The sequence below is a fragment of the Falco cherrug genome, chromosome 4 (assembly GCF_023634085.1).
Source record: "Falco cherrug isolate bFalChe1 chromosome 4, bFalChe1.pri, whole genome shotgun sequence".
Classification (NCBI taxonomy): Eukaryota; Metazoa; Chordata; class Aves; order Falconiformes; family Falconidae; genus Falco; species Falco cherrug.
In genome coordinates, this window is record NC_073700.1 from 8,035,004 (window position 1) to 8,055,614 (window position 20,611).

At 56.8% G+C, this 20,611-nt stretch overlaps 1 protein-coding gene across 2 annotated transcripts in view; it reads right to left on the reverse strand.

The window, feature by feature from the left end:
* Positions 1-2,064: 2,064 nt before the first annotated feature.
* Positions 2,065-20,611, reverse strand: part of TEX264 (testis expressed 264, ER-phagy receptor) — a 40,812-nt gene continuing 22,265 nt past the window's right edge. For both annotated transcript variants that reach the window (XM_055706993.1, XM_055706994.1), the window contains 2 exons: positions 10,029-10,200; positions 2,065-2,911 (listed from right to left, as the gene is read on the reverse strand). In XM_055706993.1, coding sequence (XP_055562968.1) covers positions 2,598-2,911; positions 10,029-10,200 — 486 coding nt within the window. In that variant the 3' untranslated portion in view covers positions 2,065-2,597. The remainder of the gene's footprint in view (positions 2,912-10,028; positions 10,201-20,611) is intronic.

Sequence of the window (20,611 nt, forward strand, 5' to 3'; positions counted from 1 at the left end):
GGTAGGGGATGGCCAGATCCAGGCTGGGCAGAGGCAGGACCTGCTCAGCACCCTGGAGACCTGACAGGGCACAGCTCAGTGCCTGCTCCCCCAGCCCCACAGCCCCCAGCTCCATCCCAGTCCAAAAAGAGGGGTCCCAGCCCCAGCTCCACAGCCCCAACCTAGTGCCCCTGGGGCTGTTCCCCCCGTGCCCAGCACAGCCCCCCCACCCACCTGCCCCCTGCTCCCCAAGCCCTTGGAGCGGCCCAGGGGCCCAGCATCACCCCCTCTCTGTCCCCTTGCACTCCACACAGCCCCCGGCCCTCACCATCAGCCCAAGCACCAAGCTGGGGGAAAGCTCTGGACCATCCGAAGACCAGACAGTGGCTGGATTTAGCCTCCCACATCTCCACCACTTGCCCAAATCCTTTCTGGAGCCATTTGGCTGCCAAGGATCCTGCCATGCTCATCCCCATCACGCTGGCAGCTCAGCTGTCCTGGAGACCTCCATGACTCAGGGACAAGAACGGGACAGGGAATGACATAGGACCCACAGGGATGGGCAGGGGCCAGGGGTGTCTCTGGGATACCACCCTGAGTAACCACCTCACCGACGCGTGCCTCAGTTTCCCCGCTGCCAGCTGCTGTGCTTTCAGGCTGTGGGTTAGGGCAGTGCGGCAAGAGTCAGACCCTCTCTGACCCACTCTGTGTGTCTCCCCCCACCCAGCACTCCTGATTTGGCGGAGGGATAACCCGGGACTTCCATGGCAAGGTCCACCCTGGGGTCCCATGACACCAGGACCTCAGACCCCAGCAGCCTATCTCCTTTCAAGACTGTTACCACACACAGAGCAGGGCACTGGGGAGAGGGGGGTGCTTGGGCTAGGGCACCTTGCCACTGCTGGCCAGGGCAGGGACAGTGAGCCGGAGAGGGCTGGAGACACGCTGTGCCGAAGGATGCTGGCAACACCACGGTCCCACTTCCTCCTCTGGCAGACAGGACCTGGCACAAAACTTGCACGCGCCCCGGCACCGGCTGCATCCTCCTGGCTTCTGCTTTGGTGCTATTGGCAGCAGCAGGACGATGGCAAAGCCTCCCCAGCCCCCATCTTTGGTGGGGTTAGGGGACAAGCAGCATTAGGATCCACTGCCTGGCTCCACCCCCACTGGAGCCTCAGCCAGGCATAAATATTTCAGGGGGCTTGGCAGTTTTGTAATAACCAGCAACAAAGATAAACACCAGGAAGAGCAATATTTTTCCATGTGGGCTGGAGGAGTTTAATATTTTATCACTCAGAGCACAAAATATTTATGAACAATCTCATGTCAATCACTGGCTGAGGACTAATCATGACCTTTCCTAGCCATGGAGGACATGTCCCCACCACAGAGGAACAGCCAGGCCTCCCCTGCCACTTGCACCTCCACCCCAAGCTCCAGTTCTGGGTCACCACGTCTGACTGCTGGGGAACAAGCCCTTGGCTGCTGGGGGCACCAGGGCATCGCAGGGGTTGAGAGCTGACAGCTGGGTGAGGTGCTCAGGCACCTGGCATTGCCCCAGGGCACCGTGGCGGTGATGTCCAGGCTGTCCCCTCATCCCCAGCTGCAGGATAAGGAACTGGGACCAGCACGGAGAGCCCTCCCTGCCTGCACCCCACAGCTGCAGGACCAGGCAGACGGGATGCCGGGGAGGCACTGTGCAGGCAGGCTGGTCCCCCCGACACAGGAGGAGCACAGCAGTACCAGGCCCACCAGTAGCCCAGGGACCTGGCTTTACTGGTTTTACTTCATGCAGGTTCCCAAGATGCCGGACGCCACCTCCCTCCAGCCCAGCCCAGCCCAGCCCGGTGGCTGGGACCCTTCCCTGTGCCCTCGCAGCTGGCAGGAGCCAGGGACCGTCCCCATGGCCCTGCTGGGTTGCTCGGGCAGTGAGCAAGCATGAGCAGCGGGGATGCAGAGCCACTGAGCTTGGTCAGGGGGCACGGAGGGCACCCAGCAGCAGCCTCCACCCACAGCCCGTACCCCACCATGGGGCAGGACAGCACGATCGGCCCAGAGGCAGTCAGCAATGCCACCAGCCACCAGTGAGGAAAAGCATCCACTTTATTACAGACCCCAAAAGCACCTGTGGCAGTGCCAGGAGGACCAGGTTTACACGGGATCTTTCCATTTTTCAACAAGGGGAAGAGAAGAAGGGAACAAATCCAACACGGCTCTTTGGTGCTAGAAAACACGTGGTGGTGCGGTGGAGAGAAGCTGTGGGTCAGAGGGGCACTGGCAGAGCCGAGGGGGGACACCTCTGCTATCCACCACCACCCACCCCCCCGTTCCACGACGCCTGCGAGGAATTTGCGACGCATCTAGAGACACACAAACGTCAACTGCATTTCGCTGCTCCCCCCAGCCTGCACCTACCCCACACCGCTGAGCGCTGCAGGAGACCCTCCTGCCTCCCAGCATGCCCGAAATGGTCAAACACCCTTTCTGCAGAGAGGGAGAGTGGGTCCCGGGGGCATCAGCAACTCGTATCTCTTGGCTGGAGAGGAAGGAGGTGGGAAAGGCAGCTGGTTCCCAGTAACTCAAGCCCTGGGAGGAGGTGAGGCAGCCAGGTCTCTGCTTCACTCTTCTCCTCTCTCAGCAGCAATGGGCTCCTTGGTCCACTTGTCTGTGACCTCCGGGTTGGCCGCGTAGCCCATGTCATGCAGCAGGCCTGGGGCTCCCTCCCCATCCCCAGTGACCTCCAGGTCCAGCTCCTCGAAGGAGGAGCCGCTGGCTCCCGACTCACTGTAGCTGTGCTCGCTGCGGTTGTCTGCCTCCTCCCGGCCACGGCTGGCTGGGAAGGGCAGCAGAATGGAGGTGGCCACCGAGGTGTCTCTGCTGTCGGTTGTGGCCTCCATGCTGATGGAGCTCGTCTCACTCATGGTGTCGGCCCCTGAGATGGAGAGAGAAGGAGAGGGAGTGAATGCTGTGGGAAGGAAGGCAATGGGGATGAGGTCCCAAACCTCAGAGATGTCAGGCCACAGCGGAGACCAGCTCCTACCTCTTGTCACCTCCTGTGCCTTTGAGAAGTGACTCGGCCAAGACAAGCATGAGCTGGACTGAAGTAGCTCCCTGAAATCAGCGCACTCTAAGCTATCACAGCCAACCCCTGGCTTTCTAGCCATGCCCTTTCCTCCTGGCTGTGCCCCGGCCCCACGGCACTCTCTGTGCACACACCAAGGACATGGCAAGCTCTTCCTTAGGGAGAATGCCTAGCCTGGGAGCTGGGGGACAAACCTGCCCACAGCATGGCACCAGGAATGAGGCAAGGAGTGGGAGGCCGTGCTGCAAGGATGATGGGGAGCTGCAGCATTGCCTGAGCACCCAAGGGGACAGCGGCACACAGGCAGGTCCTTGGATGCGCTGCCGTCAGAAGCAGGTGTACATCCACCCTCATGCCAGGGCATCCTAACGCTGCCTTCAGCACCCCCGGCAACCTGCTCCCGCTCCCCGCATGGCTCCCCTGCAGCCAGCAGCAGCGCAAAGGCAAAGGAGGGCAGCGGCAGACGGGACTCGGGGTGCCAGAGGATGGTGGGAGCCTTCCCAGCTCATTCATCACTTCTCCAAGTGAGCTGGCTGCCAGCCCACATCCTCTCTCACAGCCAAGCCCCACCAGGGGCTGCCCCTTCCTGCCCAGGCAGACCCCTCGGCCCACCGCCCCCTCCCTGGATCCCTGCCTCATTAGCTCGGTCGACAACACAATTAAGAGTCAACAACGAGCTGAACGTGTCAGATTGAGACCAGCAGCTCGGTGCTGTTGCCGGAGCAACCAGCCAGGAGACTAAAACCCTCCCGTAAAACATTAATCATTATTAATTATGACATCACAGATCCACAAGGTTAATTATGACATCACAGATCCACATCACCAATTATGACATCGCAGATCCACATTGTTAATTACAACCCCAGCGGCCAACACTGAGCACGCTTCTCCATCACAGCCCTCCCCACTCCAGCCCCTTCCCACCTGCCTCGCACAGTGGGAAGCGCGTGCCAGCTTGGCCAACTCCCAGCACCTCCGCTCCCCCGCAGGCTCCATCCATGCCGGGCTGGATGCCCCTGCCAAGGATCATGCCCTGCACCAGGAGGGAGACCAAGAGGAGCCCTGCTTGGCAGCACCACGGGTGGAGGACCACAGCTCGCCCCCAGCGGGGCTGGGAAGCGGCAGAGAGAATGGTGGTGACCACAGAGGGGCTCCCAGGCAGGCGAGGAGAGCCCTCTCCTCCATGCTGGCTCCTGCTGGTGTAGCTCCATGCCCAGCGCGCAGCACAGGGCTGCCCCGGGCTCCTGCAGACATCTCCAGCCTATCTGGGCTCCTGCAGCCCGGGGTGCCCGGGGCTGGGCTGCTCACCCTGCTCCTGCTGCATGGCAGCCACTGAGCTCCTGGAGGAGATCTGCCAGGGAAGGAACTTTCCTTCCCAACACACTTAAAATCCCTTTTTTTTGTTGTTTTTCTTCCTGGCCTGGGCAGCTGCCAGCAGAACTGCTTGTAAATGGCAGTCCTCTGCCTTTGAGTGGCACCATCCCACGGTCCTGCCGGCTGAGTGACGGCTGTTCAATGAGGACCGAGCAGCAGCAGCAGGATGAGGAGCAGCCGGGAAAGACCCACAGATACAGCATACTCACCGCTTCATCCCACCTGGATAGTGCATTGGCTTCATCCTGCCCAGCAGGCGCCTGGGGAGGAGCCTGAGCCTCCACCCTCCTGCCTCAGCCATAGCATGTAAACCCTTTGGCTGGCACTAGCCAAGCCCTGGGCCACCACCCAAGCAATGCCTGGTGACCCACCCATGAAAAGGAGAAAAGAACCATCGCCTGCTGACACGCATTGCCTTTGCCGTAGCATCAGAGAGCACCTCGACATGGAAACTACATTTACTCTAAGTTAAAAAGGATGTTCTGCACACTGCCAGCAAGGCACTTGCTGAAGGGGACAGCAGCCACTGAGCGGGTGGCAGAAAAATGGGAGATACTGTCCTACCTGGGAGGACCTTGGCAGGGCAGTGGGTCAGCAGGGAGCCTCTGGGAAGATGGAGAACTGCGGGGGATGGAAGGGAGTGCACGGCCCCCAACCCCTGAAACCAGCTAAGGGTTTGCAAGGTCTCTAGTAAACATCTAAAAAAAAAAATAAAAATTCAATTTGGCCAAATTGTTAGCCTGAGGTGACATGACACGTTCCCACCATGGCTTCACGACAGCTCATATCATTCATGGTCACTCATGTCCCTCTGAAACCAAGACAAGAGTGGTGCTGACCCCCAACCCATGCCCTGCCCTGCAGCACCCCTCCTGTGTCACCCCAGGAGCCATCACATAACCCCACGCCACAAAGCAAAGTGGCTCCTGAGGAGAGGAGCAGCAGCAGCTCAGGAAGGGAAGACAGGGATGAAGTTGACCTACACGCTGTTCTGAGCTGCCACAGTGGGAAAGCACCGCTGTCTCACCCCTGCAGCCACCCCCACCCCACCCCCTTGCTCCAAGGGCCACAATAGAGGCCCGTTTCCTTTCGGTCAGGCACTTTTTCACTGCTCTGTCACTTCTGATCGTGTTTGAGCAGCCACAGCTGGCAAATGTGCCCATTTCAGCAGCCTCACTCTCCTCCGCACAGGACAAGGCTGGCTCTGGTGTGGCCACCCAGCCAGACCAGGAAGGGACGAAGGTGGCTGCTGCTGGGGACAGTGCGGGGCCAGCTCTGGCAGGGTATGTGGCTGGAACCCCCAGCTGTCCCAGTACAGCCTGGAGAGGCCAGGCAGGGAGTGTGGCAGGAGTCCAAGAGGGTAACCAAAGCCTCATCGGAAGGTGCCCTGTGGGAGAGCAGGGGTTCAGCTCTCACCTTGTGGGCACAGAGGTTTCCAGCAGCCCTCACACCCACCTCTCCATCCTGCCCCAGGCACCTTGCTTGGTCCCCCAGCAAGCCGCTACCCATCCCCTGCATCCCACTTCCCTGCACCAGGAGCCAGCCCGGCACCTGGATCCAGCACGGCTTTTCTTCTGGCATGCAGCGAGGTGCCAGCCATCCTGTGGAGCCCCACCTCCCCCTCTGCTCCCCCAAGGATTGTGTAGCCATCCCACCGCACCTTCACTCAGCAGGAACACGGAACCCAGGAAGTTTTAATGGGAAAAAGAGGCACAGCTTGGGATGAAGCCCCACCAGGGTGTCGAGGTGCCCCCCAAAGGCCAGGGCCACCTAGGAAGAAGGGAAGCCAAGCAGCCAACACCAAGAGAGCAGCCGGGGATGGGTGCGACGGGAACCACTCGCCCCACACTGCTAATGAGCCTGGTGGGGAGCCAGCCCCCCCAGGGCAGCTCAGCCCTGTGCCACCCTGGGTGCTGGCACTCAGGCAGACCAGCAGGAAGGCATAGAGGATTCTCGGGATGTACAGACATGGCTCTTCAGAGGATGGAAACAAGTGGGGATGTGGCAGAGCACATCAGGGAAAGTGCACTGTGGCACTGGGGCTCAGCAGGGGATGCCATCAGTCGCACCCAGACGCTGCTGGACAGACTCAGCTCCAGGAAAATGAACACCTGAGACTCCAGGCAGGGCCACGTGCTTAGAAACCATCTGTGTTCATGCCAGTAAGCCCATGTCAAGAGGCTGCTTTTGTTTGCTTTCACCTTCCATGCGCCACAGCAGGGTCATGCTGGAGAGCACGCCGCTGAGCGCAAGCCGGGAGCAAGGGCCTGCTGAGCACCGTGCTGATGCCAAAGCCCCGGAAAATAATTAAGTACAAAACAACTAATCGTGATTGACATTGGCCCCCTGGAGACCTGTCAGCTGCCTTCCAAAAATGTTTCCCGTCTTTCTGATGACCCTGATGATGGCGAAGAAAGGACAGAATTGGTGCGGAGGCAGCTGCAGCCCCCGGCCCCTTCCTTGCGTGCCAAGTGTGTCCGTCCTCAGCAGAGCTGCCAGTACCCTGCTCTGTGCAGAGCAGCAGCAGCAAGTAGAGACCCTGGACCATGTCCTGCAGCCTTTGTGGCCGCTGGCTTCGTTTTGAGCTGCAGGCACCCAGCACCTTGCAGGGTGAGCTCAGGAGTAAGGACAGCAGATGACAGCCTAAATGGAGAGATGCACTCCAAGGTCAGGAGGCTCAAGAAAACAAATCCAGTCTTTTCTTACACATGCAAGTTGCTTGGCACTGCCTGGCACCAGCCACAACAACAGGCAAGGAGAAACGGCAGTGCCTTCCGCTGGGAACTCCTGAAGTCTTTAATTTGAGGAAAGCGTAATACAGCTGCTGGCAGGGAGTTTTGTGAGCTGTGACTGAAATGTTCTGCATCCACACAGAGCATTACTAAATATGATGCTCGCTCTGAAATCGCACGCTCAGTGCTGTTATTTCAGTATTTTGTGACGAGGGGGAAGAGCGGGCTTCATCTGCTGCCACATCAGGACTGACAGCCCAAGGCTGCCATGCGTACAACATCCTCAGCTGCCTCAGGGAGAGGAAATGTGGCTCAGCACCTCCCCAGTCCCCTGCTCACCTGGTGAGGCAGCAGCTCAGGCACAGCCAGAGGAGCCGAGCGCCACTGGCAAGGACCACCACCTTCCCAGGAGCATCCCAGCACTACCTGAGCCTCCATCGAGGCAGGACCACTTGAAGCACTGGCAGAGCTGAGGTGGATCAAGAAACAACCCAAGAGGAGACTGCGCTTAAAAGCAAACGGGGACATTGTTGTGCCCACCCTCCAGCCAGCAGAGGAAAGCCTGAAAGTTGTCACAGAGACCCTGGGATCTGCTGGGTCATGAAGACCTTTTGGCCATCATGCTTGTTGAAGGGCCTGTGGCTAAGCTGAACTTGGTCTTTGAGTGGCTCCCCCAGGAATAAAGGAGTAAAAAAGATGGGAAAAGAGACTGGGGCTTTCTCATCCTCCAACTCAGAGGTGGTTGCACAGATCCCACGACAGAAAACACTTGGGAAGGGAGGACCAGTCTGAATCGATTAAGGTGTCTCTTTCAAGGCACCTCCAGTGAGCAGCTGGGCAGAGGCGAGATCTGCCAGCTGCCCCCACCCCAGTGGGATCTCCTCTCACACCAGCTCAGAAAAGCCACGCAGGACTTCAGCAAATGAGACCAGCTGCCCCCTCCCACCTTGCCTCCTGACTTTGACCCCACTGCTGAACGAGGGGCAGCCTGATGGCCACCCGGTGGCTGGGGCAGCACCACTGCCAACAAACAGCCCCCGAGTCCCTGGTGTCAGCAGGCCATCGGTGGTGTGACCAGGATGCTCACTGGGCACTGTTTTCCTCTGCAGAAGCCCAGGACCTCGTCACGCGGTACCACTCTCCCCAGCTGACACAGCAGGTGTGCCAGCCCAAGACACTGCAACATCACAGGGACACAGGAGATCACAGGGACCTCCAAGACCCTCAGGCAGGAGCAGCACAAGGAACCTGAAGGCTCGCCACATTCTTGGTCCTCTCTGACAGCTGAAGCAAGAGTGCGACACCCCAGCAGACCTGGTTCTGCTCCTGTGCCCAGCAGTGACAGCGATCACAGCGCAACATCCAAACTCAACTCTCCAGTCTCCAAGGCAAGGCCAACCTCTTACAGCTATTATTATTTTAAGATGTGTTGTGCAGACTCAGCAGATGACACCACATCAGATTGTGCCAACAAAAGCTCATCTGTGTGACTGGGTGGGGAAGGATGGTGGAGGAGCTGGCCCAGAGCTGCTGCCAGGGAGCCAGGCCTGGGGTCTCCCACAAGAGAAAGTCTGAGTGCTGTTTAAAACTGGGAAGCCCTTCTTCCAGCAGGGCAGGGGACTTCCCCAGCTGGCAGTGGCATCGCAGGAAGACGCTGAGACAGCCGGGGCACAGGGCAGCGGCTGCACTGAGCATCCCCTGGCTGTGCTATGGGACTGTGCACCCCCTGAGCGGTGCAGAAAGGAGCACACACAGCTGCTGAAGCCACTGACCTGAAGCAGCTTTCACTCACAGGGGTCCTGCTGTCCCTTTCTGAAACCAAGCAGCAACCACAGGAAGGTGCCAGAGCAAGAGGGCTGTGGGGTGCCTCTGGCCACCCTGGGCCAGTGCCCAAAGCAGCCACCCCACCACAAGGCAGACAAAAAGGCAAAAAGCTGAGTGAGCACTGTGAAGACACGGGACCTCAAAGCACTGGGAAACTGCCCCAATTAGACTCTTCATTGCAGCGCTAAATGGACAGAGCTCCCAGAAAGCAATTCCCAGGCTTGTTTTTACGCCACACACGATTAAGAATTAAAGCAACCCAAACCTGAAGACGTGTTAAAACAAATGACCAAGAACCCCAGGAGGTGAGGAGAGCCGTCATGGTTTTTTCATGCCCGTTACACAAGCATGGGCAACCCACAGGGCAGGAGAAGGCAGCTGCCCCGGCCAGCAGCTGCCTCGGGCACACCATCCAGTGCCCGGGAATGCTTGGCTAGCCGGCTCCCACATCTCACAGACATGTGAGCACGTGGGCCGGTGACAGCAACTAGCATTTTGGGTTACTATAGCACTGCTGTTCTGCGCCTACAGCCATTGTGGTCCTTTCCTGTATGAATACATCCAGGCTCCAACAGATCTTGCTGAGCAGATGCTATTGGGCAACTCCACCACCAGCTACTGCAACCTGGTATTTAAGCTCTTTGCAATCCCAATATGTAACAGATGAAGATGAGATCAAGAAAGATGTATATGACAAGGAGAAAAACAAGCCCAGATGCAACCAAAAGCTGTGAGATTCAGCTCTGCTTTGACAACAGTGGACCAGTGACTCAGTGGCAGCTTGGCCCTTGCCCCGATGACACAGAGGTGTCCTGGTTCTCCCCAAGATGCAGCGTGACACCCCAGGGACAAGATTCTATCTTAGCCTGACATGAGAGGAAGAGGTGTGCTGATACTCAGTGGCTGAGCACCAGGTGGGCGCAGGTCAGCCCCCCTCTGCCTGCCCGGGTGGCAGCACTGGGGACACCAGGACCCCCACCTTTGGGAGGGCTGATGACAATCAAAGATGGAGCCCATGTGCAAGCCACGGATACCTGTGATGTCTGTCTGGGCATCCTCAGCCTCAGCTGCAGCAGCCCTGCTCTTCCTCTCCAATTCTTTCATTTCAGGCACGTAGAAGTCCCCTTGGCGGGCGAGAGGACACACAAAGTAGATGCGATCCTCCTTGTAGATCTCGATCCGGGGATGGGCACACAGCTTCCTTTCCTGAAAAGCAGTAGACGACCACAGGTCAGGGATATATGGCCTATAAGCCCCTGCCTCCCGCCCTGGCAGCGCACCCCGCCTCCACCCATGGACCTGCCAGCCTGACAGCATCACAGACCGACCCACTTTGCCCACAGACACAGTGGAGCGGGGGGTCCCATCCCGAAACCACCGTGCTGCTTCCCCTGTCACAACAGCCCCCACATGCCAGGGCTGGCGGTTGCGGCCTCGGGGATCACAGCTGGCGGGGCTCAAGGAGAAGGTCCCGAAGTCCCAGGGAGGCTCAGCTACCCCAGCTCAGCCTTAGTTTTGGTGAGCTCATTTTGGGCTGGAGCAAGGGGTTGCAGGGAGCCCAGCAGCTGCTTTGAACACACTTGCCAAGTCGCCAGTCCCTCCTGGCAGCATGGCCCCACAAGCAGGCGTAGCACTTCTCTGCTAATTAATATAATCCAGAGCTGACAGCTCAAGCAGCTCCTTTCAGAATGGCAAGGGCAGGGGGAGTGGGAGATGAATCCCTGGCATTTCAGGCAACTCCTCCTCCTCCTCTTCCTCGCCTCACCTCCCCCCAGCAGCACACTTCAGGACCTCAGCCCTCAGCTGCCATGGGCCCATGATGGGGGTATGTCCCCCCCAAGCTGCATGGTCCACGCCAAGCCAGGGCTGCAGGGATCCTCGGGGTGTCAGGGGCCAGGCCGAGGAGCAGCTGGACCCCTCTTGCCACCCCCTCCTCGCCTGCCCACCAGCTGCTTGCTGGCAGAGGGGGCGGCTGATTACAATCTGGGTGAGAAGGGAGAGCGTCTCTTTAGCAGATTTTCTTTTTCTTTCTTTCCCCTTTTCAAATCACTGTCAGCTTTTATTTAATTCCACAACCACCCCAGTTATCCTCCTCCTCCTCCTTGCCCTGACTATTCTCCTCTTCCTCCCTGACCCACTGATCCTCCTTTTCCTCCCTGCCTCAACTATCCTCATCCTCCTCCCTGCCACATTGCTCTTGGCATGGCTTGCCTGGACATCCTCTGACAGGGTCCGTATTCCTCCAGGGCTCTCCAAAGCCAGGGCTGGCCCCTCTCCAAGGACAAGCTCTATGGACACATCAATTCTGACCTTACAAAATTCATTCCTGACCCCCTTCACCCCTGAGGATGGACCAAGCTGATTTCATATCATTTATTTCCCAGCGAAATGCCAGCACTGGGCAGAATCCACAACCGACAGGAGATAACACTGACCCTCTCCCTGGCGCTGGCAGCAAGGCCACCTGGAGAGCCACCTCCGTGCTGTCAGGATGCTGCGCAAGCAAGACAGAGAGAAAACCTCACGTAAGCTGTTTCCAGGTCTGTTTTCCTGGGGAAGCCTGCAGGAGCTGGTTCTGAGAGCCTCAATTTACCCAGTGGCACCACAGTGGCAGAAACACAAACCCCAGCTTTACCTGTCCCATCCCAACACCTTCAAGCCTGAATTTTGGCAGAGTCCCTCCTCCAGCTGAGAAGGAGCCACATTCATGAGCCCAGTGTCACATGGACATGCAGGGACGCAGGCGGGCTTCTAAGGCGCTTGGAGCCCGGAGTTCCCACTCACAGGCAGGTGAAACACTAACACACGCAGATCAAAACCGTATTAAATAAAAACAAGCCAGGCTGTTTTTAGCTGCAGAGCAGAGGCGGCTCATATCACTCCTGCTTTTTCAGCAACAGCACAGACAAGAACCCTCCCCACTGCTCTGCCCCTTGCTCTACCAACCACAAGCCTATCAGCCAATCTTCAGCTTGGTTTGTTATTTTAGGTTACTGCAACACATACCAGAGACGGGTATCTCCAAAATTCACAGGTTTTTTGGATGCATCCAGCTGGCCCTCCACCACTTAATGCAGATGGGGACAACTCAGAGGATCTTAAATCAAAGAGACCTTCACTAAATTTATACAAGGCATCTAAACAGTCTTAAAACATCAGGGCTCTGATCCGGTCTCCAAGACCTTCCAAGCTGACTTCCCAAAACTGACTCTGGGATTCATAAAGAGTGGATCGGAGATGTACCCTCTCCCTACAATTTATCTAGGTTGCTACAACTCCCCTTCCAGCTACACAGACATCATAGTGACTCCCCCAAAGTACAAACAACACCCCCTGCACGCACACAAAAAGGGTGAATTATGGCTTTTTAAGGAATAAACCCACACATTTGTATGAAGAACAAGGTCCAGGACTGTCTCATGAGCCACATGCTGCTTCAGACTCAAGGATCATCCTATAAGAGAGAGGAGGATGTTGCACCCTGCCAGGGTGGGAGGCAGTTTTGTCTCCCTGAAGCCAGGAGCACCCAGGTGCCCTGCAGTCAAAGCCCATGGCTGTGGACCAGGTTGGTGGGTCAGTGCTGAAGTGGCTGGACACTCACTGCCAACACCTGCCTCGCTATGGACAGCTACAAGGATGCTTAATACTTCCTTCCAATTCTTCCAGGGTTTTCCCCAAAAGCCAATGGAGGGAAACAGAGCCTGGTGGTCCTAATTTATGCCTGTACAAATCAAGGTGGGAGCTAGGCCTCTGCTTCTGTGCTTCTTCCTGGAGCAACCCAGCTCCTGGCAGGGCTGCTGCAGAGCTCAGCACCAGCAGCCAGGCTCAGGAGAGGACAACATCCCCAAGAAGGTGCAGGGAGGTGGCAGCTGGAAATTCTGTCCTATCCAGGCTGGGACCAAAGGGATGAGGCTGCATAGAGACTTGAGGAAAGGGCAGAGGCAATGAGGTGGGAAGCCACAACAACAGAAATGGATGAGGGGATCATCCAAAAAAAATGGATAAGGGGATCATCCAAAGGGATGCAAAGGAGATCGCCCTCGTAATCATCCCAAAGAAGATCAGGAGCCTGGCAGATGCCAGGCAAGCACAAGCAGAGGTGCAGCAAAGTGCAACCAAGAGGTGGGTTTCAGCACAGGACAGAGTGGCTTAGGATTATCACAGCAAAGAGGAAGGTTGTAACGCTGCTGCAAGGGAAAGAACCCGGAGAGATTGGAGAGCAGAGTCCAAATGCAAAGGCATAAGCAGAGAGCAGATTAGCAAAAGCTCAACAACATGGCAAAACAACAGAGACACTCAACAGGCTATAATACACTCTGCAGCTGAGGAGGAAGCCCCTTGCTAACTGCAGCTAAGCCAACAGATGGAGCAGCAAGGCGGACGTGGAGCTTGCAAGGCAGAGCCCTCCAGTCAAATCAAATGCAGTCTCACATGGGCGGAGGAGCTCAGCAAGAGGTGAACAGTGGGACGCTGACAGTGTCAGGGCCAGGCTTCTGGCTAGGACAGCAGGACCCAGTAACTAGGGCAGGGAAAGGGATTCATCCCTTCACAAGGTCATGCTGTGCCACCTCCCTTCTCAGCCTCTGCCAGGAGCTCGCCCTTCCTACAACCAGCAAAGATGGAGGCAGTAGCACAGCGTGCAAGGCTCTACTGGGCACCTGAAGTATGGGATCCATACAGCCAAGCTGCATATACACAGCAAAGACCGATGCATCCAGAGCCTTCCAGTTCAGTCCCGACATGCAAGGCAGCTCTGGCATGCTCCTCCTATGTCAAGACCCACTGCTTCCCATGAAGCCAACTCATCTGAGGGCCATGGTGGGGTGTTGCTCACCATCCTCCTGGGAACAAAGTTTTTTGTAGGGGAAGACTCTTGCACTCCTTTTTCCCAGGTGAAATAGCACCTCACCCAATCTTTACCCCTGGGCTGCTTCCAAATGACCCACCACCCTCTGACTCCCTGTAGGACCTTCTCCAGGTTGGCCTTGTCCCTCTAGGAATGGAGCATCCCCCAGCCTCATGCATCAGAAAAGACAGACAAGGATTATGCACCAAACCACATTCCAACCAGAGCATCAACACCACCCTCACTGCCATCAGCTTCCCCTCACCCATGCTGCTGGTGACTGGGCCGCTCCAGTTAGTGCCAGTAGGTCAGCTAGCACCTGGCAGAGCGCAGGGGACCCCCAGGGGACCCACCAGCCCTGTCCCTGCATGCCAGCACCTCCTGCCTGCTCAGGCAACACAAGTCCCTCCCCCCATGTCTTGCTTCCATCCAGAGGCATCCATCTTCTCCTCCTGGTGAAGCGATCGGACGCTTCGGTCCCAGGGATTTTAAAGAAACAACAAACAAAACCAAATGGAGCCAAAGGGCCCTAAAATCAGTTGCTAAAATTAAGAGCTGAAACTGAGCCACCAGCTAGGACTGAAGGGAGCGCACTGTGTGCCACATCCTCCTCACTTCCACACACGCTCCACACTCAGTGTGTCATCCCCGCTTATCTTAGACACCATGGGCACTAGGTAGTGCAGAAAGGCTTTGCAATTCAGTTTGCACAGCACCCAGCACCCTTTGGCACTCTCCCAGTTCAGTCAGGGGGGACAGATTCCTTGCTGGGCCATGCCACTGTCCCAGACCCAGACTGGGAATATCCCTTGTTTCTGTTTCTCCTTGCCCAGACAGCAGCTTGAAGTTAAACACCACTTCAGTTCCAAGTCTAAGCTGACGAGAGCAAAAAAAACCCCAAAAGCACCCCTTCCTCCCTGGGCTTCAAACTTGACTTCAATGTACCGTTGCAGCCCAGAAAGCCAAGCATCTTCTGGACTGCACTACAAGCAGCGTGGCCACCAGGTTGTAGGAGGGGACACTGCACCTCTGCTCTGCTCTTGTGAGACCCCATCTGGAGCATTGCCTCCAGCTCTGGGGTCCCCAGCACAAGACAGTCATGGACCTGTCAGAGCGGGTCCAGAAAAGGCCATGGAAGCAGTGTAAGGGCTGGAACACCTCTGCTATGGAGAAAGGGTGAGAGATGGGGCTGTTCAGCCTGGAGAAGAAAAGGATCCAGGGAGACCTTATCACAGCCTCAATGTATAAAGGGGGCTTGTAAGAAAGATGGAGAAAGACTTTTTACCAGGGCCTGTAGTGACAGGACAAGGGACAATGGTTTTAAATTGAAAGCAGGCAGGTTTAGGTCAGGCATAAGGAAGAAACACCTTGTGATGAGGGTGGTGAGACACTGGCACAGGGTGCTCAGAGCAGCTGTGGATGCCCCATCCCCGGTCAGTCTGGATGGGGCTGGGAGTGACCTGGTCTAGGGGAAGGTGTCAGACTGTACGACCTTTGAAGCTCCCTTCCAACCCAAACCCTTCCATGATTCTGGTCCTCCCTACCAAGCTGCAGTCTGACCACAAGAGACGGGGATGAAGCCTGGGTGCCTGGGGCTGCCTGCTGAGGGGCAGGCGTCAGGCAGGGGACTGGGGAGGAACCATTGGCCCAAGAGATGGTTTGGGCAGAAGGGAGGACAAGTTGCTGGAGGAAGAGGCAGCCAGACATACTTCACATCAGTAATACCTCAAGCATCAAGGAAACCCCAACATCTCGGCTTGCAGCTCCAGCAGGGTGCACATGGAGCCGGCAGGTCCTGCCTCCCAGCATGGCCAGCACCCAGAGCCAGCTCCAGCACACGGCACAGCTGCGAACACCAGGCTGCTGGGCTGCGAACCAGCTGCTGCTTCCCAGCCTGGAGAAACTCACATTTCAGAGGTGGTGAGACTGCTCCCACACACGTGCACTTTACTTTCAAATCCTCCGGGCTGCGAGGTGTTTCAGAAACAGAAGGTGATATTACTGCAATCAAGAAAAGGCCGTTTCCATCAGCCAGCAGGAAAAAAAAGAGCGGCATCAGCAGCGCTACAGTGGTGGAAAACAAAGTCTCACCAAAGGATGGCAAATCCTCCAGCTAGCAAAATACAGTACCTGGCAATCAGCACCTGCCGTGCCCACCAGCACCCCTCCCTGCCCTCCACACCAGCACGCTTCCCCCCACTTCCCACAGCAAGCCCCAGTCCTGCCCACCACCGGGATATGGCCCTGCCGGTACAGGCAGCGCACGGCTTCGGGACGGGTGGGTGAAAACCAGCCCCCGAGATCCTCTCCGCAGCAGCAAGAGGGAGAGCATTTGGACTGTGGGAGCTGCAAAACGCCAGGCTCGATAACTGGGAGAGTTTTTCATTTTCACCTTGCTGAAGGCAGCCCGCCATGCAATTTACACCTTGCCTGCCTGCCTGCGCTTCCCAGGGCCGAATCACCCGGCTGCTCCCACCTCAGCGGAGCCGCGGGAGCTGCAAAGCGGCAGCTGTCAGGCACAGCCAAACTGAGAGGCGGGGGAACGAGCCTGGGTGGGTTGATGGGTACGGGAAGTCCCAGCACCCTGAGGGGGGCTGATGGGGACCAGGCACAGGCTCCTAGGTCACTGCAGGAGGCTGCTGCAAGTCACAAACGTGATTCTCCTCTCTGGGATGGAGATTCCCTCCCATCCCTCAGCAAAAGGGAGTAAGCTCCAGCCCTGCCTTGCTGCAAGTACAGGCACACTCCGGACCTCCTCCCCTTCCAGCACCCATTTGAGCTGCAAGAGAAATCCTGCAGCACATCCAGGCGCATCCCCCATCCTCAGAGATGAGCCGAGCAGCAAGTCCCAGTGAGATTTACTTTCAGAAAGCAGCCACTGGCAGCCAGAACCCCCAGTGTGGGGGAATAACAAGCCCTGGACACGGCTGCCAGCCTGGAGACACTCAGGTATGTTAATCCATGTGTTTCCAGGGACTTACTTTACTGCCCCAGCTACAGGAACGTCACCTGCAAAATAAGGAGCAGATGGTGCAAACACACAATTCACGGGGCTTGGGTCCCCCCTGGTGTCACGGTTATTTGGTAGTAATTAGTCCTTGAGCAAAGAGTTTCAGAAGTGAAGCAAACTTTTGCATTAAAAAAAATTAATCTTCCTGAAAACTCAGTGCTTTCCAAGTTCCCAGGTTCTGCCTTGCTCCCGTACTCGCCATGGGTAAGAGAAGCCAGCTGGGGACACTGTTCTCACCAGCTTCCTAGAACTCCACTATATGTTATCACATCTTCCTCCTACCTGACCCCAACTGCACCCCTTCCTCTGCTCCTCCTTCCCCAACACCGCCCCACACAAGCTCTCTGAAGCAGACTTTGGCTTTAGCCACTCTGAAAGCTCAAACCCTGGATTTCCATTATAAGACAAGAAATCCACATAAATCCACATAATCTCTCCTCCCCTGAGGAACCAGTCACGGGTTCTTACTCCTGTCCCTAGGAACTCCATCACTATGGGAATATGTGGGTCAACAGCCACACACAAAAGGAGGAAGACGAGACTGCGGGAGAGGAGGACCACAGCTGGAGAGGGCTGCCTCTGCTTCAGAGTGTGGGTCTCTGGGGACCAACGCTTTCCTTCCAGCCCTCAGAGGATGCTTCTTCAGCATTAATCACAAAGCTGAAGAGGTTGATGCAATGATCTCTGCCATCACGGATGACTGGAGTGATGCTAAATTGCTTTGCCTGCTCTGTTGCCTCGGCAAGGCTGCCAGGAGCAGCAGCTGTGGCAATTTCTCTGCCTCTTGTTAAGGTAGGGCCTTTCTTCTCCTGCCCATCCCGCCTTGGCCAGGCGGCCCACCACACTGCAGCCTCCCACCCTGCTTGGGGCATCGTGCAGGTAAAAAGAGCCTTTTTGAAACACGGATATTTTTTAGGCTGCTCACAGGGAGAGTAAGCTCTAACCTATGGTACAACCCCCCTGCCCTGAGATACCCAACAACAGGTTGTTCCTTGTGGTGAGAGATCATCTTCCATGGCAAACTCATAGCTGAGAGACTGGAGGGCTCCTCATCCAGGTGGACATTCCCAACACACCTTGATGACTTTTATCTCCTGGGCCACCACTCGCTTCTGTACTTGCCCTTCTGCAACAGGGATGTCCAGTGGAGGCTTGTCATTCCCGGCCTTCCCACACATGTCCTCACCTGTAATAGGTCCCGTGATGAAAACCTTGCACAGCAAAACCAAAGCAACAGAGACGGAGCAGGAGTGCCTGGTGCCCACAGCACATGGGAGCTCTCGGTCTCCTAAGAACACACCACCACCACCAAGTCTGAGTCCTTTCCTCTTGTTCCTTGGCTCCCCAAGCCATCTTCCTGGGATCACAGGCACCTCCAGCTGCTCTTCCACAGCTTGTTTTACCAGGACAAACTCAGGACATGTGTCACAGTAATGCCCCCAGGAAGAAAGTGGCGCAGTGGAATAAATGCCCCCCCATCACTTCCTACCTCCTTGAACAACCTTGTCTTTCTGCAACGCCCCCGGCTCCCAGGCTTCATGGAATGTATTTCATGATGAGCTAAGCTCAGCCTCACACCATCCCTTCACAGCTGAAAGCTGAAAAGGGAAGCTGAAGAACCTAACCTTGCTGAACTTGCACAGATAAAGCCACCAGCAGCCTGAAGCAAAATCCGGATGCAACCACCTGATTCCCCAGCAAAATAGTCCTTCCCTCCCCACTAACAGGGACTTAATGTCAGGCTCATCGGCCTCACATAGAAGGCAAGGAAGGCCACCAAAGTGGAAGATCGAGTGGGTTTCAGCCTGGTTCACTGATGAGGAATGGGTAAGATGATCACAACATCCATCAGCGTATCACCAGTACAGCACATTGGCAAATCTGATGGCAGAAAGTCAGTTTGCAGGACACTATGATCTTCCAAGCTATCAGCTAAGTGCAATCAACAGTGGAGAAATACTGTCTGACCTGCTCAGGGAGGCCCAGGCTTGCCTCCAGTGACAGAGATCCCTCTCGGGCTCTCCACTGCAGGACACTCACCCATGGGCCACAGCTCCCTGTTGGTTCACTGCTCCTCCTGTTCCTGCTTCTCCTTCCCTTGCACTGGGGAAAGACATCCCCATGTTTTAAAAGCCAGTCGGAGTCCAGGACAAGCGCCTTTCTGATTTTTTAGAAGTGAACAAGAAACATTTCCCTGCAGGCTTCAAGGAAAGCCACCTTCAAACCTCCACGTCCAAGAGCTTGCACCTCTACCCCATAAAGCTGGCAATCCTGCGAGGCAAAGGGCAAAGAGCCAGCAATGCTGGCGAGCCCCAGTGTGATGACAGCTCCCACCAGTGAGCTCAGCTAACGAAGCCCCCAGAGCCTCCAGCCACCACACGCTGCCAGCGGTAACGATTCGCCTGAGGAAATCCCCAGTGCAAACAAACAGCGCTGGCGGGCAGAAAGCAAAAGGCAAAAAGCCGGCAGGCTGCCTGCAATGCAGGAGGAGGTAGAAACGCAGGCAGAGGCAAGGAGGGGGTAAGGGAGGCAAACAAGCGGCACCAGGCATATTCATCAGGGCCCTTAGGACAGCTCCCGACATCCTCGAGCCAGGACACGACGTTTTGGCAGCTGCATGTGCTGACCGACCTCTCCAGCTGCCCTGCTCAGAGTGGGCATGGGGAGGCCAGGTGGGTCTGGGTCCCTGCCTTTTCTCTGCAACTCTCACCTCCTCCTCGGCCCACCCCAGACCCTGGTGCAGGGTCCCAGGAGACTCATTACCTCAGTCTAGAGAGGAAAGCGCCTGCTGAGCACACTGCCGCAGTGTGCTGGGGTGTGCGGGGAGGCAATGGCTGGAAGTGCCAGCAGGGATGCAAGCTGAGCACCTCCAAAGCCAGGTTCTTCTGCTGGTAACAGAGGCAGCAGGAAAAGGGAGCAGCTGCTTTCAGTGACCTTTGCAGTCTGGCAACTGCTCCTCCACCAGCACAGGATTGTGAGTTTGACCACGCAGATCAATCACAAGATAAAATTGAAGCAAGTTAGGCGAGGACAGAGCCCAGCCTGCCTCTGCCCTTCCACGAGCCTGCAGCTTTCCAGGTCCTATACACTACCAGAAGTGCTGCATGAGCCAGGAACGCTCCAGATATGCGCCATGCCACTCAGCTTTCCAGGTCTTTCCCTGCCAGGGAGCCACCTCTCTGTCTTCACCACTGCTCTGCTCCCCTGGGTACCCCAAATCACAAACAGCCCTGCATAATGTTATCAACAGCAGCATATCAGCCAACACTGCAGCCACCAGAGCTGCCCCAGTGCCCCCTGAGACCCAGAGGACACTCTGCTTCTTCCCAGCACCGTGGTGTTCCTCCCTCAAGCTCTGGGTATGTGGAGGATGGGGAGGATTTCAGGGAAGCACCTCTGCACCTCCAACCCCACCTGCCCTTCCCAGGCAGCTGCAGCTCATCACGGGCAGGGAGCAGACTGCTCTGCACCGCTGCAGCCCTGTCCCAGGAAGGCTGCTAGGCCTCGGTTAGCAAGAGAAGAGGGGCTGGGATGCTGGTCCTGTGCCCCATGGCACAGCATAAAGCCCGAGCTGAGCCGATGCTACGGGTGCCATAGTAGCTCCTGCCAGGAGACACAGGTTTGCAGGGGAACTGGTGGGAGAGGCAGGCAAGGGCCTCTCGGGAAGGCAGGAACTGAGCAAGGGAGGGACAAGTGAACACGGCACCTAGAGATGCATGTGAGAGGAGGAGGATGCAAGAACAGGAGCCGATGGCTGTGCT